This window comes from Dendrobates tinctorius, unplaced genomic scaffold (genome assembly GCF_039654945.1).
Source record: "Dendrobates tinctorius isolate UK_male_01 unplaced genomic scaffold, ASM3965494v1 ptg000124l, whole genome shotgun sequence".
NCBI lineage: Eukaryota > Metazoa > Chordata > Amphibia > Anura > Dendrobatidae > Dendrobates > Dendrobates tinctorius.
In genome coordinates, this window is record NW_027361792.1 from 1,154,901 (window position 1) to 1,176,592 (window position 21,692).

The 21,692-nt window shown below is 48.9% G+C and overlaps 1 protein-coding gene across 4 annotated transcripts in view; it reads right to left on the reverse strand.

Annotated features, from left to right (window-relative positions):
• CSTPP1 (centriolar satellite-associated tubulin polyglutamylase complex regulator 1) overlaps nucleotides 1-21,692 on the reverse strand; it is a 152,858-nt gene that overhangs the window by 1,568 nt on the left and 129,598 nt on the right. For all 4 annotated transcript variants that reach the window (XM_073541632.1, XM_073541633.1, XM_073541634.1 and 1 more), the window contains one exon: nucleotides 7,793-7,905. In XM_073541632.1, coding sequence (XP_073397733.1) covers nucleotides 7,793-7,905 — 113 coding nt within the window. The remainder of the gene's footprint in view (nucleotides 1-7,792; nucleotides 7,906-21,692) is intronic.

A 21,692-nucleotide genomic window follows, 5' to 3' on the forward strand; every position in this document is an offset into this window, starting at 1 on the left:
GGCCCCTGTGCAAGAAATGTGTCTGCCTCCCTGCCTGCCCGGTACGCTGCTTATGATGGTGGCAATCTGGTAATGGGACCCTGGAGCCTCAGGCTCTGAGAAACAAGGCAGATTGCCCTCATTATTACTGCCCTGCTCTATAGATAATGAACAGAGCAGAGGCCGAGCATGCACAACTCTGCTCCATCCAGGACCAGACTGCAGACCCCTGTTCTCAGCATAGCTGGGGGGCCCAGTGGTCAAGTCCCGTGATCACACATACACCGTACATACATATACCGTACATACATACACACATATACCGTACCTACACACAGATACACATACATATACCATACACACACATATACCGTATATAGTTATATACACACAGTATACACATACTGTACACACATATATACATATACTGCACATACATGCACATAATTGATAAACATACTACCCAGGCCCATTTCCCTAGACACAGAAAGGGCAAATTGTACATGCATACACACACGGACATTCAAATATACCACACACACATATACCGTACATACATACACAGATATAGACACATACATACATATACAAGCACATACATACACACACACATACTAATCTGTGATACCAGGTGTTCAAATGAGCCCTGGAGGAGGTCAGCCACATAGTGCAGAGATCAGCTGGAGAGGGCTGCAGACCCCACTGTGGGGGATGGGGACACAGAGCAGACAGGACTGATATCATCCCCCTGCTGCGGCCCTGCTGTCCCCTGCAGTGAGCCTCCTCCCCCGATCTCTTCTCTGTGAGGAGATGCTGCAGGTAATAGAACAGTGGAGGGAGCAGAAGACCCCCTGTAAGTCCTGCTCTCCCTCCACTTCAGTCCCCTGTGTGCTGTGAGGCCCGGACACCTGACTACAGGTGAGCACTCACCATTGGGACATGCCATGCAGGAGGACAGAGACGGCAGCCAGGGAGCGCTCTCCTTAGTCTGGTGGGGAAAGCGGTCATTGGCCAGCGTCTCTCCCCACATGACATGGCCCCCTTTCTGAACTCATGCACGCTGCTCTCTCCCCGGCTCTGGGTAGCCACATGATTACCGGAGGGTAGTAAGAGGGGCCGGATACTGCATGACACCAGTCCCCTTTCACTCCCACCCATAATCTTTACTGAATGGCCCATAGCGGCTGCATATTCTGCCGTTATGGGCAGTACACCCCTGCCTGAAGGGCCCCCTATGCAGTTGCACCGGCGGTATGTCCGCACCTGCCTCCCAATACACATGCACGCTCTGTTCAGCTGAGCATGCATGTGTCCAAAACAGATAGACAGAGATAGTCACTCTTATGCATGGGTTGTGTCTGGTACAGCAGCCCAAAATCATTCTGTCTCATCTGATACGTTTATGGCATACCAACGGGGATGTCTATGTGGAGAACAGGGTCCCGTCCTATCAAGTGTGCTGTGTAATCTGTGGGGCTTCCATAGAAGAGAATGGAGCAGGAGGCACACAAATGCCCACCTCTTTTCTGTACTATAGGTCCCAGCAGTGGGGTCTGCATCTAATGGACATTTATGAAGTATTATCACCTGGCAAAAAATAGCCTGTTAGACATGTAGACATCTCCCCACGGTTTATCTCCCTCTGAGAACAAAGGATTGAACATGTTCAAAATCAACATGTCCGATCATCTTCTGTCCCCATATTAACAATAACTCCTCTGTGAACAGCAGCTTGCTGATTGTTTCCACTTTAAGATGCATTTGATGTTTTTTTTCTTCAAACAGAAAAATGTAAAACTTTTTGTAAAATAAAAAAAAAAAGAAAAGCGCTAAAAAGTAACCTAGACCTAAACGAAAGGAGCTGGGTCTTGTACAGTACAGTTTCGTCCTGCAGGTGAACGGCTGTGCGATGTCTCGCTCGGGTCCTTGGTGGGGGTTTAGTTTTGCCGAACAGGTGCTATAAGGGTAAAAGCAAGAAAGATGTGATAAAACGCGAGAACGCTCCATGTGAAGTCCCCAAAATAGTTCGAGAGACGGCTCAAGGCTAAAAATACCCGAAAGTAACGTGGCGGCTAACGTTACATCCCCACAGCTCCGTGGCTTTGTGCCCGAATCGACCAATGAACCTAACTGCGGAGTTTATGGGGGGCATTCATTAAATTACCGGCTCCAAGAGAAAAACAAAGACGCACCCTTTGTCGCCCGTCCGTTCGCAGCTTTTTCTGTTATTTCTTCACTACTGTCATATTTAGAAAAAGTGGGTGAGAGTTAGAGGGGCCAATGCAGACCCTGGAGTCACCTGTAGACCACTCTTAGTGCTTTCCTGCTGCAGGTAAAGGCAATGGGATCGATGTATGCAGAGACCTACAACCACAATGGTCGCCTTTTACTCCAGCAAAGTGGTCTTACAGGGCGACAACGCTTGTATGCACCGATCATTATGTCTAAAGCTCCGGAGTGACGGCAGTGATGAGGAGTCTGGATGGAGCGGGGGTCACGTCTATGGGACTCAGCGGTCTTCCTAAGTCCCACAGACCAGGGTTCCCCAACTCCAGTCCTCAAGGCCCACCAACAGATCATGTTTTCAGGATTTCCCTTGTATTGTACAGCTGAAGCAATTATCACCTGTGCAATACTAAGGAAATCCTGAAAACCTGACCCGTTGGTGGGCCTTGAGGACTGGAGTTGGGGAACCCTGCCATAGACTTTGATATAGCGCCATGGAGCACAAGTCTGTGCATGGAGGAGAAATTGGGGGCGGTCAGGACCGGCGAGATCACATTTATCACCTCACTAATGTCCACAGAGGTAAAGCCACTTTTGAGGTGCGCTATGCGGAGTGGAGGTGTACCCATAGAAATGAATGGAGAGAGACATGCGGAGCCACCTCTCCGCTCCCGGCAGTGCACAACAGAGCGTTGTTCTACAGGTCCCACCAGTGGGACCCCCCATCTTCACGGCCTAGTCTGACTGCCCCATCAAAGGGGATGCCGCCTATTGTTAAATGGGCAAAGTGCCTGGAAAAATGAGCACGTTTTCCATTTATCTCTTGAGGTTTGTTCACACTGAGCTTTTGGAGGCAGAGTGGAAACTCTCCAAATTCTCCCCAAAACTGCAAAACGTCTCCAAAACGTGAAGTCTGCGCTCAGTTTCTACTCCAAAAACTCAGCAAGAAGATTCCGTGTGCACAGAACCTTATGGTATATTCACACAGGACATCTTTGCTTTGTTTTTTCTGTGCAGAAAAAAAAAAGCTGCAATTTACAGTGTGTATATATATATTTTATTTTCAGTGTTTTTCACCCATTTAAAAAAACAATGTAAAAAGTCAAAAGCAAAAAGAACAGTACGCAGTGTTTTCCTGGCAGGCACTCATTTTTGGTGCAGAAAAATTTCACAGCAAAAATGCTGCATGTGAACATACTCATTAAGAATCCTCTACAGTCTATCAGGGGTGGTCAGGAGTGCAGCGCTTACAAGCTCTTTACAGATCTGAAGTTCCTCTGCGCTCCACCAATGCTGCAGAAGAAATGTTACCTGTGCTAGCAGCGTGGGATCGGACACCCTCTGGGAAGCGGTGTGACAATGATCAGGAGCACGGCGCCCCCTGCAAGCAGGAGGCCAGGAGACAGAGAAAGGTGCGCTCCTGAACAGCAGATCTGAGCTGCGACAACAGGCAATTCCAGTAGAAATTTCCCAGATCTTATAGGTTGCAATTTTTTACTTTTTATTAAAATTTTCCAACATCTTGGACAATTTCCTGGCCTGATATCCAGCAACGTCTCCTATACCAACGAGACGATGAGCCAGCAGGTGACCCTGTCCACTGACCCCTCCTACAAGGGCATGAGAACTTTTTAATTCCACAAGTGTTTTTCTAATCCTGCTTCTTCTCAGGTCCTCTGCGCCCGCTCCTCTCACGTAGGTGGAATCTCCTATTCAGGTCCGATCACGTGCAGAGATCTCGGCACAGATGACAATCGGCTGAGAGGGATCATCGGGGGTTTGTTTTGACGTTCGGCACAGCTGTGCAAAGCGTGAGACGCCCGCTGATTGTCAGGGAGATCTGTGCAGCTCCACATCTGACACGTTAACCGTGAGCAGAAAAGGGATTAAATGTGGAAGAATGTGAGATACCGGGGGGGGGGGGTAAATAAGTATTTGATGCTCTGTTTTCCCCCCCTACAAAGAATGGAGCGGTCTGTAATTGTTATCGTAGGTACACTTCACCTGTGAGAGACGGAATCTAAAGATAAAAAACAGAAAATCACATTGTTGGATTGTTACATAATTAATTTGCATTTTATTGCATGAAATAAGTATTTGATACAATAGAAAAACAGAACTTAATATTTGGTGCAGAAACCTTTGTTAGCAGTTAGAGGTCAGATGTTTCCTGTAGTCCCTGACCAGGTTCGCACACACTGCAGCAGGGATTTTGGCCCCCTCCTCCATACAGATGTTTCAGGGCTGTCTCTGGACAACATGGATTTTCAGCTCCTTCAAAGATTTTCTATTGGGTTCAGCTCTGGAGACTGGCTAGGCCACTCCATGACCTTGAAATTCTTTTTACAGAGACCCTCCTTAGTTGCCCTGGCTGTGTGTTTTGGGTTATTTTCACACTGGAAGACCCAGACACGACCCATCTTCAATGCTCTTACATGACTCCAACCATCCTCCCTTCAATACAGAGCAGTCGTCCTTAACTTTGTAGAAAAGCACCTCCAAAGTATGATGTTTCCCCCACCATACTTCACAGTTGGGATGGTGTTCTTGGGGTTATATTCATCCTTCATCTTCCTCCAAACACGGCAAGTGGAGTTGATACCAAAAAGTTATATTTTGGTCTCATCTGACCCCATGACCTTCTCCCATGCCTCCTCTGGATCATCCAGATGGTCACTGGTGAACTTCAAACGGGCCTGGACATGTGCTCGCGTTAGCAGGGGGACGTTGCGTGTCCTGCAGGATTTCAATCAATGATGGTGTAGTGTGTTGCTAACGTTTATGTTGGAGACTGTGGTCCCAGCTCTCTTCGGGTCATTGACCAGGTCCTCCCGTGTAGTTTTAGGCTGATTCCTGACCTTTCTCAGATCTTGCATGGAGCCCAAGACCGAGGAAGATTGACGGTCATCTTGTGTTTCTTCCATTCTCTAATTATTGTGCCAACAGTTGTTGTCTTCTCACCAAGCTTCTTGCCTATTGTCCTGTAGCCCATCCCAGCCTTGTGCAGGTCTACAATTTTGTCCCTGGTGTCCTTAGACAGCTGTTTGATCTTGTCCATGGTGGAGAGGTCGGGGTGTGATTGTGTGGACAGGTGTCTGTTATACAGGTAACAAGGTTAAACTGGTGCAATTAATACAGATAATGAGTGCAGAGTAGGAGGCTTCTTAAAGAAACACTATCAGGTCTGTGAGAACCAAAATTCTCGCTGGTTGGTTGGTGATCAAATATTTATTTCATGCAATAAAATGCAAATTAATTATGCAAAATTCCTACAATATGATTTTCTGGAATTTTTTTCTAGATTCTGCCTTTCACAGGTGAAGTGTACCTACGAAAAAAAATTACAGACCTCTCCATTCTTTGTAGGAGGAAAATGTGCAAAATCGGCAGCGTATCAAATACGTACTTCCCCACTGTAGAAGGTAAAGAGTTTACAGGGTTCAGTGCACATCGAGGATGAGCGCTCATCTGCCTGCGTGGGACAATCTGCGGCGATTTTTTCGTTTTGTCATTGAGCCTAAAAGTCTAAATTAAAAAAATAATGAAGCGGCTGAACAATTCTTTCATTAATACGTCTGCCCGTGGATGCAGACCACGAGTAAACCCCTTGTGGTTCCGGCAGCCGTATTAGTTCCCACCCCACACCAGGTCGCACGCTGGACAAAGCTGACAGATCAGAGAGTATCAGGAGCGCAGGACCAGAGTATACACAAGGTTTACAGGGGTAAGACAGGGGGCGTCATGCTGTATACTACGTGATGGAGCGCCATGCTGTATCCTACGTGGCACAGTGCCCTCCTGCATACTACGTGTCAGAGTGTTATGCTGTATCCTACATGGCACAGGACCATATTGTATCCTACGTAGCACAGTGCCCTCCTGTATCCTATGTGGCACAGCGCCATACTGTATCCTACGTGTCAGAGCGTTATGCTGTATCCTATGTGGCACAGGCCCATATTGTATCCTACGTAGCACAGTGCCCTCCTGTATCCTACGTGTCAGAGCGCCCTCCTGTATCCTACGTGTCAGAGCGCCCTCCTGTATCCTACGTGTCAGAGCGCCCTCCTGTATCCTACGTGTCAGAGCGCCCTCCTGTATCCTACGTGTCAGAGCGCCCTCCTGTATCCTACGTGTCAGAGCGCCATCCTGTATCCTACCTGTCAGAGCGCCATCCTGTATCCTACCTGTCAGAGCGCCATCCTGTATCCTACCTGTCAGAGCGCCATCCTGTATCCTACCTGTCAGAGCGCCATCCTGTATCCTACCTGTCAGAGCGCCATCCTGTATCCTACGTGTCAGAGCGCCATCCTGTATCCTACGTGTCAGAGCGCCATCCTGTATCCTACGTGTCAGAGCGCCATCCTGTATCCTACGTGTCAGAGCGCCATCCTGTATCCTACCTGTCAGAGCGCCATCCTGTATCCTACCTGTCAGAGCGCCATCCTGTATCCTACCTGTCAGAGCGCCATCCTGTATCCTACCTGTCAGAGCGCCATCCTGTATCCTACCTGTCAGAGCGCCATCCTGTATCCTACCTGTCAGAGCGCCATCCCGTATCCTACGTGTCAGAGCGCCATCCCGTATCCTACGTGTCAGAGCGCCATCCCGTATCCTACGTGTCAGAGCGCCATCCTGTATCCTACCTGTCAGAGCGCCATCCTGTATCCTACCTGTCAGAGCGCCATCCTGTATCCTACCTGTCAGAGCGCCATCCTGTATCCTACCTGTCAGAGCGCCATCCTGTATCCTACGTGGCAGAGCGCCATCCTGTATCCTACGTGGCAGAGCGCCATCCTGTATCCTACGTGGCAGAGCGCCATCCTGTATCCTACGTGGCAGAGCGCCATCCTGTATCCTACGTGGCAGAGCGCCATCCTGTATCCTACGTGGCAGAGCGCCATCCTGTATCCTACGTGGCAGAGCGCCATCCTGTATCCTACATGGCAGAGCGCCATCCTGTATCCTACATGGCAGAGGATACAGGATCTTACATGGCAGAGCGCCATCCTGTATCCTACATGGCAGAGCGCCATCCTGTATCCTACATGGCAGAGCGCCATCCTGTATCCTACATGGCAGAGCGCCATCCTGTATCCTACATGGCAGAGCGCCATCCTGTATCCTGCGTGTCAGAGCGCCATCCTGTATCCTGCGTGTCAGAGCGCCATCCTGTATCCTGCGTGTCAGAGCGCCATCCTGTATCCTACATGGCAGAGCGCCATCCTGTATCCTACATGGCAGAGCGCCATCCTGTATCCTACATGGCAGAGCGCCATCCTGTATCCTACATGGCAGAGCGCCATCCTGTATCCTACATGGCAGAGCGCCATCCTGTATCCTACATGGCAGAGCGCCATCCTGTATCCTACATGGCAGAGCGCCATCCTGTATCCTACATGGCAGAGCGCCATCCTGTATCCTACGTGTCAGAATTTTGTACTGCTCAGTGCATGTTGTGCATCGTCTTCCCACTTTCTCTCACTGCAGGGTCACTGCTCTGAGATCTCAATGTCCTGAGCACCAATCTATCAAGCACCTGATTTCGGACGACGCTGCACTCCCCATTGAACGTGCAGCCACTCACCGATGCTCCGGTTAATTTCAGCTGTTTTTGACAGCGTCATCAGGAATCCATAGAAGGTGATCCGGGGAGCGGCGCTCAGGATCTCTGCAATTATTGGCAGCAGAGGACTGGTACTGCAGAAAAGGAAGGAGATGATTGAGATGCAGCACGTCCTCATATAATACTACAGTACAGTCATAATATTAGACCTGGGGATGATGGGAGCAGCGATTCACACTTCACAGCACAACAACGGCCGTAGACAAGGAACACCTGGTTTGGTGACGCTCTGACCCAGTCATCCACCCATCACAATCTGGCCCTCGTCAGTCGCTCAGATATTTCCCAGAGGCCAGTGCAGTATATCCCTCTCCCCCGCCGAGCGGCATCATCCTGAGGTAATCAGCGGATGTATCGTTATGTCCAATAGATGCAGCTTAGATCGTCTGGTTTCTTTTGCGTTGTTGGGTGGAGAGGGTCGGATTTTGCGTGCCGTCATATCCCGCACTCCGGTATAGCATCACTTCTGCACCGATACACTGAAACGCCCGGGGACCTAACGTAGCCCCGATTATAAGAAAGTCACTGACTAATATTACAGAACGCTGCACTGTTGCGAAACGCGCTGCCAAATACAAGAAGCAAAATGGACTGGAAACCAGACGGAGATTTTCACATAATTTCACATGAGGAATCCACCCCAACATTAAAGACTTAGATGTCAGTCAGTGGAGCAGAATTTGGGAAAATCGGTGGCGTTCAACCGAAATCTGTCACGGAAGAACAACTTCACTTTATATGGAATTCTGCTGTGCTACGTGCAGTCACTACAAGCGCCAGCAGCCCACAAGGATCGTCCCTCACTCTGGAGGACCCGGAGCGAACATGACAGTCAACTGACCTCCATGAGTATCATGTAATGTTTCCTTTCTCCATGTGGTGGCCCTATAGAAAACCTGAACACCTGTGATCAGTGGATCGTGTGCCGATCGATCGTGCTGATCAATGTTTGTGCATTTTATTAATTTGCTTGTTTGTATAAGTAGGGCTGGGGGAAGTTTTGAGTAGTTGGAAAACTTCCTTTAAAGACCATTTTTAGGGACATGGCTGAATTCCTCGTCACCAACCCTCACATGTTTCATTAAATAGACTGGATAGATGTTTCACGGCACAAACAGGAGCATGTGAAGACGTTCCTTGCTGTGCTTGTATGTAGTGTTGAAAGAAGAGACCAGGTCCTGAGAAAAAAAAATTAAAAAAAAAAAAAAAGTAGAAATGCAGAATATGGAGATCAGGGAAATCGATAGGCCTACCTAAATAAATTGTGCTTTCAGGGCATGCTTAAAGCTTGGTAGTTTGGGATGCACTGCCACAGCCCAGAGAACTGGTACAGCACAAGAAAAAAGTCTTGAAGGGTGGTAGACAGAGAAGAGGAGGAGATGTAGGGAAGTGCAGCACTGTGGAGAGGACAGGTAGGGTGGTAGATAGAGATGAGGAGATGCAGGGCAGTGCAGCAGTGTGGAGAGGACAGGTAGGGTGGTAGATAGAGATGAGGAGATGTAGGGCAGTGCAGCAGTGTGGAAAGGACAGGTAGGGTGGTAGATAGAGATGAGGAGATGCAGGGCAGTGCAGCAGTGTGGAGAGGACAGGTAGGGTGGTAGATAGAGATGAGGAGATGTAGGGCAGTGCAGCAGTGTGGAAAGGACAGGTAGGGTGGTAGATAGAGATGAGGAGATGCAGGGCAGTGCAGCACTGTGGAGAGGACAGGTAGGGTGGTAGATAGAGATGAGGAGATGTAGGGCAGTGCAGCAGTGTGGAAAGGACAGGTAGGGTGGTAGATAGAGATGAGGAGATGCAGGGCAGTGCAGCAGTGTGGAGAGGACAGGTAGGGTGGTAGATAGAGATGAGGAGATGTAGGGCAGTGCAGCAGTGTGGAAAGGACAGGTAGGGTGGTAGATAGAGATGAGGAGATGTAGGGCAGTGCAGCAGTGTGGAGAGGACAGGTAGGGTGGTAGATAGAGATGAGGAGATGCAGGGCAGTGCAGCACTGTGGAGAGGACAGGTAGGGTGGTAGATAGAGATGAGGAGGAGATGTAGGGTGGTGTAGCACTGTGGAGAGGACAGGTAGGGTGGTAGACAGGTGAGGAGGAGATGTAGGGCAGTGCAGCACTGTGGAGAGGACAGGTAGGGTGGTAGATAGATGAGGAGATGTAGGGAAGTGCAGCACGGTGGAGAGGACAGGTAGGGTGGTAGATAGAGATGAGGAGGAGATGTAGGGCGATGCAGCACTGTGGAGAGGACAGGTAGGGTGGTAGCTAGAGATGAGGAGGAGATGTAGAGCAGTGCAGCACTGTGGAGAGGACAGGTAGGGTGGTAGATAGAGATGAGGAGGAGATGTAGGGCGGTGCAGCACTGTGGAGAGGACAGGTAGGGTGGTAGATAGAGATGAGGAGGAGATGTAGGGCAGTGCAGCACTGTGGAGAGGACAGGTAGGGTGGTAGATAGAGATGAGGAGGAGATGTAGGGCGGTGCAGCACTGTGGAGAGGACAGGTAGGGTGGTAGCTAGAGATGAGGAGGAGATGTAGGGCAGTGCAGCACTATGGAGAGGACAGGTAGGGTGGTAGATAGAGATGAGGAGGAGATGTAGGGCAGTGCAGCACTGTGGAGAGGACAGGTAGGGAGGTAGATAGAGATGAGGAGGAGATGTAGGGCAGTGCAGCACTGTGGAGAGGACAGGTAGGGTGGTAGCTAGAGATCAGGAGATGTAGGGCAGTGCAGCACTGTGGAGAGGACAAGTAGGGTGGTAGAGATGAGGAGGAGATGTAGGGTAGTGCAAAACTGTGGAGAGAACAGGTAGGGTGGTAGCTAGAGATGAGTAGATGTAGGGCAGTGCAGCACTGTGGAGAGGACAGGCAGGGTGATAGATAGAGATGAGGAGATGTAGGGCAGTGCAGCACTGTGGAGAGGACAGGTAGGGTGGTAGATAGAGATGAGGAGGAGATGTAGGGCGGAGAAGCACAGTGGGTAGGACGGGAAGGGTGGTAGAGGGAGATGAGGGGAAGATGGTTGGGTACAAAGAGGAGCCCGACACAGTCAAAAAGGATTGAAGAAGAGAATATTCTTTCATCGCCAGCAGTTAGGGTAAGTAAATCATAACCTGAAATATAAATTCTATACATTTGTAAAAGGTAAAAATTACTGTAAAATTCTTACTGACAAATATTAGAGAGAAATATAATTCTCGTATAAACAGAAGTTGGATATATAGAGAGCTGCAGGTTTCCGTCTGGCACTTGTATCAGTACGGTGAGCAAGTACGGGCAGGACAGGACACATACGGACCGGCGCTCCACGGAAGAGGCCACGGCACAAACACAACACACAACAGAAGAGTAAAAACAGCTGAAGCAGAGAGAGCGAAGAGCGGCGTAATCACCGATCACACGAGACGGAGAATATAGAAAGTCCGGAAGCGACGCAGAAATGATCTCCGATAAAACAAGCCACAATCCCACCGTGTTACCACGGCAACAAGACGTCAAAACAAATCTGCATTCTCGGTGTAACCAAGCAAAACGTTACACAGGAGAAGAAATGTAGCAAGAGAAAAACCTGACACGTACAAAGGCAACGCGGTGACCGTCATGTCACAGGAAGAAGCCGCAACTATGTATCACGGGTCACGTACAAAAGGAAACAAGTACTAAGTGCCGGGGCCGCAAAGAGCGGTATCATAAAGCACCCGGGGTCACGGCACCACGTCCTCCAGCAGACAGTGCCCCCACACTCCTCCACCCAGATACACGACCGTCCGCAGAGGGCCGGGGGGGCCGCCATCACCAGGACCCCCAGGACGACAGCAAGCAGAGATCTCGTCAACTGATCAGAAAAAGGTCTTACAGGAGGAATAAAAATCATCTACAACCAAAAATAGACTATATGGAGAAAGTCTGTGCCCCCCACATCCACCTCCAGGGGCTTCAATATCCTCATCTACATCCATAGACAGTAATATGGAGAAAGTATGTGCCCCCCACATCCACCTCCAGGGGGCTTCACTGTCCTCATCTACATCTATAGACATTAATATGGAGAAAGTATGTGCCCTCCACATCCACCTCCAGGGGCTTCACTGTCCTCATCTACATCTATAGACATTAATATGGAGAAAGTATGTGCCCCCCACATCCACCTCCGGGGGCTTCTCTGTCCTCATCTACATCTATAGACATTAATATGGAGAAAGTATGTGCCCTCCACATCCACCTCCGGGGGCTTCACTGTCCTCATCTACATCTATAGACATTAATATGGAGAAAGTATGTGCCCCCCACATCCACCTCCAGGGGCTTCACTGTCCTCATCTACATCTATAGACATTAATATGGAGAAAGTATGTGCCCTCCACATCCACCTCCGGGGGCTTCACTGTCCTCATCTACATCTATAGACATTAATATGGAGAAAGTATGTGCCCTCCACATCCACCTCCAGGGGCTTCACTGTCCTCATCTACATCTATAGACATTAATATGGAGAAAGTATGTGCCCCCCACATCCACCTCCGGGGGCTTCACTGTCCTCATCTACATCCATAGACATTAATATGGAGAAAAGTATGTGCCCCCCACATCCTCCTCCGGGGGCTTCTCTGTCCTTATCTACATCCATAGACATTAATATGGAGAAAAGTATGTGCCCCCCACATCCTCCTCCGGGGGCTTCACTGTCATCATCTACATCCATATACAGTAATATGGAGAAAGTATGTGCCCCCCACATACACCTCCAGGGGCTTCACTGTCCTCATCTACATCCATAGACATTAATATGGAGAAAGTATGTGCCCTCCACATCCACCTCCAGGGGCTTCACTGTCCTCATCTACATCTATAGACATTAATATGGAGAAAGTATGTGCCCTCCACATCCACCTCCAGGGGCTTCACTGTCCTCATCTACATCTATAGACATTAATATGGAGAAAGTATGTGCCCTCCACATCCACCTCCGGGGGCTTCACTGTCCTCATCTACATCTATAGACATTAATATGGAGAAAGTATGTGCCCTCCACATCCACCTCCAGGGGCTTCACTGTCCTCATCTACATCTACAGACATTAATATGGAGAAAGTATGTGCCCCCCACATCCACCTCCAGGGGCTTCACTGTCCTCATCTACATCCATAGACATTAATATGGAGAAAGTATGTGCCCTCCACATCCACCTCCGGGGGCTTCACTGTCATCATCTACATCTATAGACATTAATATGGAGAAAGTATGTGCCCTCCACATCCACCTCCGGGGGCTTCACTGTCATCATCTACATCTATAGACATTAATATGGAGAAAGTATGTGCCCCCCACATACACCTCCAGGGGCTTCACTGTCCTCATCTACATCTATAGACATTAATATGGAGAAAGTATGTGCCCCCCACATCCACCTCCGGGGGCTTCACTGTCATCATCTACATCTATAGACATTAATATGGAGAAAGTATGTGCCCCCCACATACACCTCCAGGGGCTTCAATATCCTCATCTACATCCATAGACAGTAATATGGAGAAAGTATGTGCCCTCCACATCCACCTCCAGGGGCTTCACTGTCCTCATCTACATCTATAGACATTAATATGGAGAAAGTATGTGCCCCCCACATCCACCTCCGGGGGCTTCACTGTCCTCATCTACATCCATAGACATTAATATGGAGAAAGTATGTGCCCCCCACATCCACCTCCGAGGGCTTCACTGTCCTCATCTACATCCATAGACATTAATATGGAGAAAGTATGTGCCCTCCACATCCACCTCCAGGGGCTTCACTGTCCTCATCTACATCTATAGACATTAATATGGAGAAAGTATGTGCCCTCCACATCCACCTCCGGGGGCTTCACTGTCCTCATCTACATCTATAGACATTAATATGGAGAAAGTATGTGCCCTCCACATCCACCTCCAGGGGCTTCACTGTCCTCATCTACATCTATAGACATTAATATGGAGAAAGTATGTGCCCCCCACATCCACCTCCGGGGGCTTCACTGTCCTCATCTACATCCATAGACATTAATATGGAGAAAAGTATGTGCCCCCCACATCCTCCTCCGGGGGCTTCTCTGTCCTTATCTACATCCATAGACATTAATATGGAGAAAAGTATGTGCCCCCCACATCCTCCTCCGGGGGCTTCACTGTCATCATCTACATCCATATACAGTAATATGGAGAAAGTATGTGCCCCCCACATACACCTCCAGGGGCTTCACTGTCCTCATCTACATCCATAGACATTAATATGGAGAAAGTATGTGCCCCCCACATCCACCTCCGGGGGCTTCACTATCCTCATCTACATCCATAGACATTAATATGGAGAAAGTATGTGCCCCCCCACATCCTCCTCCGGGGGCTTCTCTGTCCTCATCTACATCCATAGACATTAATATGGAGAAAGTATGTGCCCCCCACATCCACCTCCGGGGGCTTCACTATCCTCATCTACATCCATAGACATTAATATGGAGAAAGTATGTGCCCCCCACATCCAACTCCAGGGGCTTCACTATCCTTATCTACATCCATAGACATTAATATGGAGAAAGTATGTGCCCCCCCACATCCACCTCCAGGGGATTCACTGTCCGCATCTACATCCATATACAGTAATATGGAGAAAGTATGTGCCCCCCACATCCACCTCCGGAGGCTTCACTGTCATCATCTACATCCATATACAGTAATATGGAGAAAGTATGTGCCCCCCACATCCACCTCCAGGGGCTTCACTGTCATCATCTACATCCATATACAGTAATATGGAGAAAGTATGTGACCCCCACATCCACCTCCGGAGGCTTCACTATCCTCATCTACATCCATAGACATTAATATGGAGAAAGTATGTGCCCCCCACACCCACCTCCGGGGGCTTCACTGTGCTCATCTACATCCATAGACATTAATATGGAGAAAAGTATGTGCCCCCCACATCCACCTCCGGGGGCTTCACTGTCCTCATCTACATCCATAAACATTAATATGGAGAAAGTATGTGCCCCCCACATCCACCTCCAGGGGCTTCACTGTCCGCATCTACATCCATATACAGTAATATGGAGAAAGTATGTGCCCCCCACATACACCTCCAGGGGCTTCACTGTCATGATCTACATCCATATACAGTAATATGGAGAAAGTATGTGCCCCCCCACATCCACCTCCGGAGGCTTCACTGTCATGATCTACATCCATATACAGTAATATGGAGAAAGTATGTGCCCCCCACATACACCTCCAGGGGCTTCACTGTCATGATCTACATCCATATACAGTAATATGGAGAAAGTATGTGCCCCCCACATCCACCTCCAGGGGCTTCACTGTCCTCATCTACATCCATAGACATTAATATGGAGAAAATATGTGCCCCCCACATCCACCTCCGGGGGCTTCACTATCCTCATCTACATCCATAGACATTAATATGGAGAAAGTATGTGCCCCCCACATCCACCTCCAGGGGCTTCACTATCCTCATCTACATCCATAGACATTAATATGGAGGAAAGTATGTGCCCCCCACATCCACCTCCAGGGGCTTCACTATCCTCATCTACATCCATAGACATTAATATGGAGAAAGTATGTGCCCCCCCACATCCACCTCTGGGGGCTTCTCTGTCCTAATCTACATCCATAGACAGTAATATGGAGAAAGTATGTGCCCCCCCACATCCACCTCCGGGGGCTTCTCTGTCCTCATCTACATCCATAGATATTAATAGGGAGAAAGTATGTGCCCCCCACATCCTCCTCCGGGGGCTTCACTGTCCTCATCTACATCCATATACATTAATATGGAGAAAGTATGTGCCCCCCACATCCACCTCCGGGGGCTTCTGTTATCATCTACATCCATAGACATTAATATGGAGAAAGTATGTGCCCCCCACATCCACCTCCGGGGGCTTCTCCGTCCTCATGTACATCCATAGACATTAATATGGAGAAAGTATGTGCCCCCTACACCCAGCTCCGGGGGCTTCTCTGTCCTCATCTACATCCATAGACATTTATATGGAGAAAGTATGTGCCCCCCACATCCACCTCTGGGGGCTTCTCTGTCCTAATCTACATCCATAGACATTAATATGGAGGAAAGTATGTGCACCCCACATCCACCTCCGGGGGCTTCACTGTCCTCATCTACAATCATAAACATTAATATGGAGAAAGTATGTGCCTCCAACATCCACCTCCGGGGGCTTCACTGTCCTCATCTACATCCATAGACATTAATATGGAGAAAGTATGTGCCCCCCACATCCACCTCCGGGGGCTTCACTGTCCTCATCTACAATCATAGACATTAATATGGAGAAAGTATGTGCCCCCCACATCCACCTCCGGGGGCTTCACTGTCCTCATCTACAATCATAGACATTAATATGGAGAAAGTATGTGCCCCCAACATCCACCTCCGGGGGCTTCACTGTCCTCATCTACATCCATAGACATTAATATGGAGAAAGTATGTGCCCCCCACATCCACCTCCAGGGGCTTCTCTGTCCTAATCTACATCCATAGACATTAATATGGAGAAAGTATGTGCACCCCACATCCACCTCCGGGGGCTTCACTGTCCTCATCTACATCCATAGACATTAATATGGAGAAAGTATGTGCACCCCACATCCACCTCCAGGGGCTTCTCTGTCCTCATCTACATCCATAGACATTAATATGGAGAAAGTATGTGCCCCCCACATCCACCTCCAGGGGCTTCTCTGTCCTCATCTACATCCATAGACATTAATATGGAGAAAGTATGTGCCCCCCACATATCCACCTCCAGGGGCTTCTCTGTCCTCATCTACATCCATAGACATTAATAAGAAGAAAGTATGTGCCCCCCACATCCACCTCCGGGGGCTTCTCTGTCCTCATCTACATCCATAGACATTAATATGGAGAAAGTATGTGCCCCCCACATATCCACCTCCAGGGGCTTCTCTGACCTCATCTACATCCATAGACATTAATATGGAGAAAGTATGTGCCCCCAACATCCACCTCCGGGGGCTTCTCTGTCCTCATCTACATCCATAGATATTAATATGGAGAAAGTATGTGCCCCCCCAACATCCATCTCCGGGGGCTTCTCTGTCATCATCTACATCCATAGACATTAATATCAAGAAAGTATGTGCCCCCCACATCCACCTCCGGGGGCTTCTCTGTCCTAATCTACATCCATAGACATAAATATGGAGAAAGTATGTGCCCCCCACATCCACCTCCGGGGGCTTCTCTGTCCCAATCTACATTCATAGACATTAATATGGAGAAAGTATGTGCCCCCCACATCCACCTCCGGGGGCTTCACTGTCCTCCTCTATATCCATAGACATTAATATGGAGAAAGTATGTGCACCCCACATCCACCTCCGGGGGCTTCTCTGTCCTCATCTACATCCATAGACATTAATATGGATAAAGTATGTGCCCCCCCCACATCCACCTCCGGGGGCTTCACTGTCCTCATCCATAGACATTAATATGGAGAAAGTATGTGCCCCCCACATCCACCTCCGGGGGCTTCTCTGTCATCATCTACATCCATAGACATTAATATGGAGAAAGTATGTGCCCCCCCACATCCACCTCCGGGGGGCTTCTCTGTCCTCATGTACATCCATAGACATTAATATGGAGAAAGTATGTGCCCCCTACACCCAGCTCCGGGGGCTTCTCTGTCCTCATCTACATCCATAGACATTTATATGGAGAAAGTATGTGCCCCCCACATCCACCTCTGGGGGCTTCTCTGTCCTAATCTACATCCATAGACATTAATATGGAGGAAAGTATGTGCACCCCACATCCACCTCCGGGGGCTTCACTGTCCTCATCTACAATCATAAACATTAATATGGAGAAAGTATGTGCCTCCAACATCCACCTCCGGGGGCTTCACTGTCCTCATCTACATCCATAGACATTAATATGGAGAAAGTATGTGCCCCCCACATCCACCTCCGGGGGCTTCACTGTCCTCATCTACAATCATAGACATTAATATGGAGAAAGTATGTGCCCCCCACATCCACCTCCGGGGGCTTCACTGTCCTCATCTACATCCATAGACATTAATATGGAGAAAGTATGTGCCCCCCACATATCCACCTCCAGGGGCTTCTCTGACCTCATCTACATCCATAGACATTAATAAGAAGAAAGTATGTGCCCCCCACATCCACCTCCGGGGGCTTCTCTGTCCTCATCTACATCCATAGACATTAATATGGAGAAAGTATGTGCCCCCCACATATCCACCTCCAGGGGCTTCTCTGACCTCATCTACATCCATAGACATTAATATGGAGAAAGTATGTGCCCCCAACATCCACCTCCGGGGGCTTCTCTGTCCTCATCTACATCCATAGATATTAATATGGAGAAAGTATGTGCCCCCCCAACATCCATCTCCGGGGGCTTCTCTGTCATCATCTACATCCATAGACATTAATATCAAGAAAGTATGTGCCCCCCACATCCACCTCCGGGGGCTTCTCTGTCCTAATCTACATCCATAGACATAAATATGGAGAAAGTATGTGCCCCCCACATCCACCTCCGGGGGCTTCTCTGTCCCAATCTACATTCATAGACATTAATATGGAGAAAGTATGTGCCCCCCACATCCACCTCCGGGGGCTTCACTGTCCTCCTCTATATCCATAGACATTAATATGGAGAAAGTATGTGCACCCCACATCCACCTCCGGGGGCTTCTCTGTCCTCATCTACATCCATAGACATTAATATGGATAAAGTATGTGCCCCCCCCACATCCACCTCCGGGGGCTTCACTGTCCTCATCCATAGACATTAATATGGAGAAAGTATGTGCCCCCCACATCCACCTCCGGGGGCTTCTCTGTCATCATCTACATCCATAGACATTAATATGGAGAAAGTATGTGCCCCCCCACATCCACCTCCGGGGGGCTTCTCTGTCCTCATGTACATCCATAGACATTAATATGGAGAAAGTATGTGCCCCCTACACCCAGCTCCGGGGGCTTCTCTGTCCTCATCTACATCCATAGACATTTATATGGAGAAAGTATGTGCCCCCCACATCCACCTCTGGGGGCTTCTCTGTCCTAATCTACATCCATAGACATTAATATGGAGGAAAGTATGTGCACCCCACATCCACCTCCGGGGGCTTCACTGTCCTCATCTACAATCATAAACATTAATATGGAGAAAGTATGTGCCTCCAACATCCACCTCCGGGGGCTTCACTGTCCTCATCTACATCCATAGACATTAATATGGAGAAAGTATGTGCCCCCCACATCCACCTCCGGGGGCTTCACTGTCCTCATCTACAATCATAGACATTAATATGGAGAAAGTATGTGCCCCCCACATCCACCTCCGGGGGCTTCACTGTCCTCATCTACAATCATAGACATTAATATGGAGAAAGTATGTGCCCCCAACATCCACCTCCGGGGGCTTCACTGTCCTCATCTACATCCATAGACATTAATATGGAGAAAGTATGTGCCCCCCACATCCACCTCCAGGGGCTTCTCTGTCCTAATCTACATCCATAGACATTAATATGGAGAAAGTATGTGCACCCCACATCCACCTCCGGGGGCTTCACTGTCCTCATCTACATCCATAGACATTAATATGGAGAAAGTATGTGCACCCCACATCCACCTCCAGGGGCTTCTCTGTCCTCATCTACATCCATAGACATTAATATGGAGAAAGTATGTGCCCCCCACATCCACCTCCAGGGGCTTCTCTGTCCTCATCTACATCCATAGACATTAATATGGAGAAAGTATGTGCCCCCCACATATCCACCTCCAGGGGCTTCTCTGACCTCATCTACATCCATAGACATTAATATGGAGAAAGTATGTGCCCCCAACATCCACCTCCGGGGGCTTCTCTGTCCTCATCTACATCCATAGACATTAATAAGAAGAAAGTATGTGCCCCCCACATCCACCTCCGGGGGCTTCTCTGTCCTCATCTACATCCATAGACATTAATATGGAGAAAGTATGTGCCCCCCACATATCCACCTCCAGGGGCTTCTCTGACCTCATCTACATCCATAGACATTAATATGGAGAAAGTATGTGCCCCCAACATCCACCTCCGGGGGCTTCTCTGTCCTCATCTACATCCATAGATATTAATATGGAGAAAGTATGTGCCCCCCCAACATCCATCTCCGGGGGCTTCTCTGTCATCATCTACATCCATAGACATTAATATCAAGAAAGTATGTGCCCCCCACATCCACCTCCGGGGGCTTCTCTGTCCTAATCTACATCCATAGACATAAATATGGAGAAAGTATGTGCCCCCCACATCCACCTCCGGGGGCTTCTCTGTCCCAATCTACATTCATAGACATTAATATGGAGAAAGTATGTGCCCCCACATCCACCTCCGGGGGCTTCACTGTCCTCCTCTATATCCATAGACATTAATATGGAGAAAGTATGTGCACCCCACATCCACCTCCGGGGGCTTCTCTGTCCTCATCTACATCCATAGACATTAATATGGATAAAGTATGTGCCCCCCCCCACATCCACCTCCGGGGGCTTCACTGTCCTCATCTTCATCCATAGACATTAATATGGAGAAAGTATGTGCCCCCCACATCCACCTCCGGGGGCTTCTCTGTCATCATCTACATCCATAGACATTAATATGGAGAAAGTATGTGCCCCCCCACATCCACCTCCGGGGGGCTTCTCTGTCCTCATCTACATCCATAGACATTAATATGGAGAAAGTATGTGCCCCCCCACATCCACCTCCGGGGGCTTCACTGTCCTCATCTTCATCCATAGACATTAATATGGAGAAAGTATGTGCCCCCCACATCCACCTCTGGGGGCTTCTCCGTCCTCATGTACATCCATAGACATTAATATGGAGAAAGTATGTGCCCCCTACATCCACCTCCGGGGGCTTCTCTGTCCTCATCTACATCCATAGACATTAATATAGAGAAAGTATGTGCCCCCCCACATCCACCTCCGGGGGGTTTCACTGTCCTCATCTTCATCCATAGACATTAATATGGAGAAAGTATGTGCCCCCCACATCCACCTCCGGGGGCTTCTCTGTCCTCATCTACATCCATAGACATTAATATGGAGAAAGTATGTGCCCCCCACATCCACCTCCGGGGGCTTCTCTGTCCTCATCTACATCCATAGACATTAATATGGAGGAAGTTTGTGCCCCCCACATCCACCTCCGGGGCTTCTCTGTCCTCATCTACATCCATAGACAGTAATATGGAGAAAGTATGTGCCCCCCACATCCACCTCCGGGGGCTTCACTATCCCCATCTACATCCATAGACATTAATAGGGAGAAAGTATGTGCCCCCCACATCCTCCTCCGGGGGCTTCACTGTCCTCATCTACATCCATATACACTCACTGGCCACTTTATTAGGTACACCATGCTAGTAAGGGGTTGGACCCCCTTTTGCCTTCAGAACTGCCTCAATTCTTCGTGGCAGAGATTCAACAAGGTGCTGGAAGCATTCCTCAGAGATTTTGGACCATATTGACATGATGGCATCACACAGTTGGCGCAGATTTGTCGGCTGCACATCCCTGATGCGAATCTCCCGTTCCACCACATCCCAAAGATGCTCTATTGGATTGAGATCTGGTGACTGAGGAGGCCATTTGAGTACAGTGAACTCATTGTCATGTTCAAGAAACCAATCTGAGATGATTCGAGCTTTATGACATGGCGCATTATCCTGCTGAAAGTAGCCATCAGATGTTGGGTACATTGTGGTCATAAAGGGATGGACATGGTCAGCAACAATAC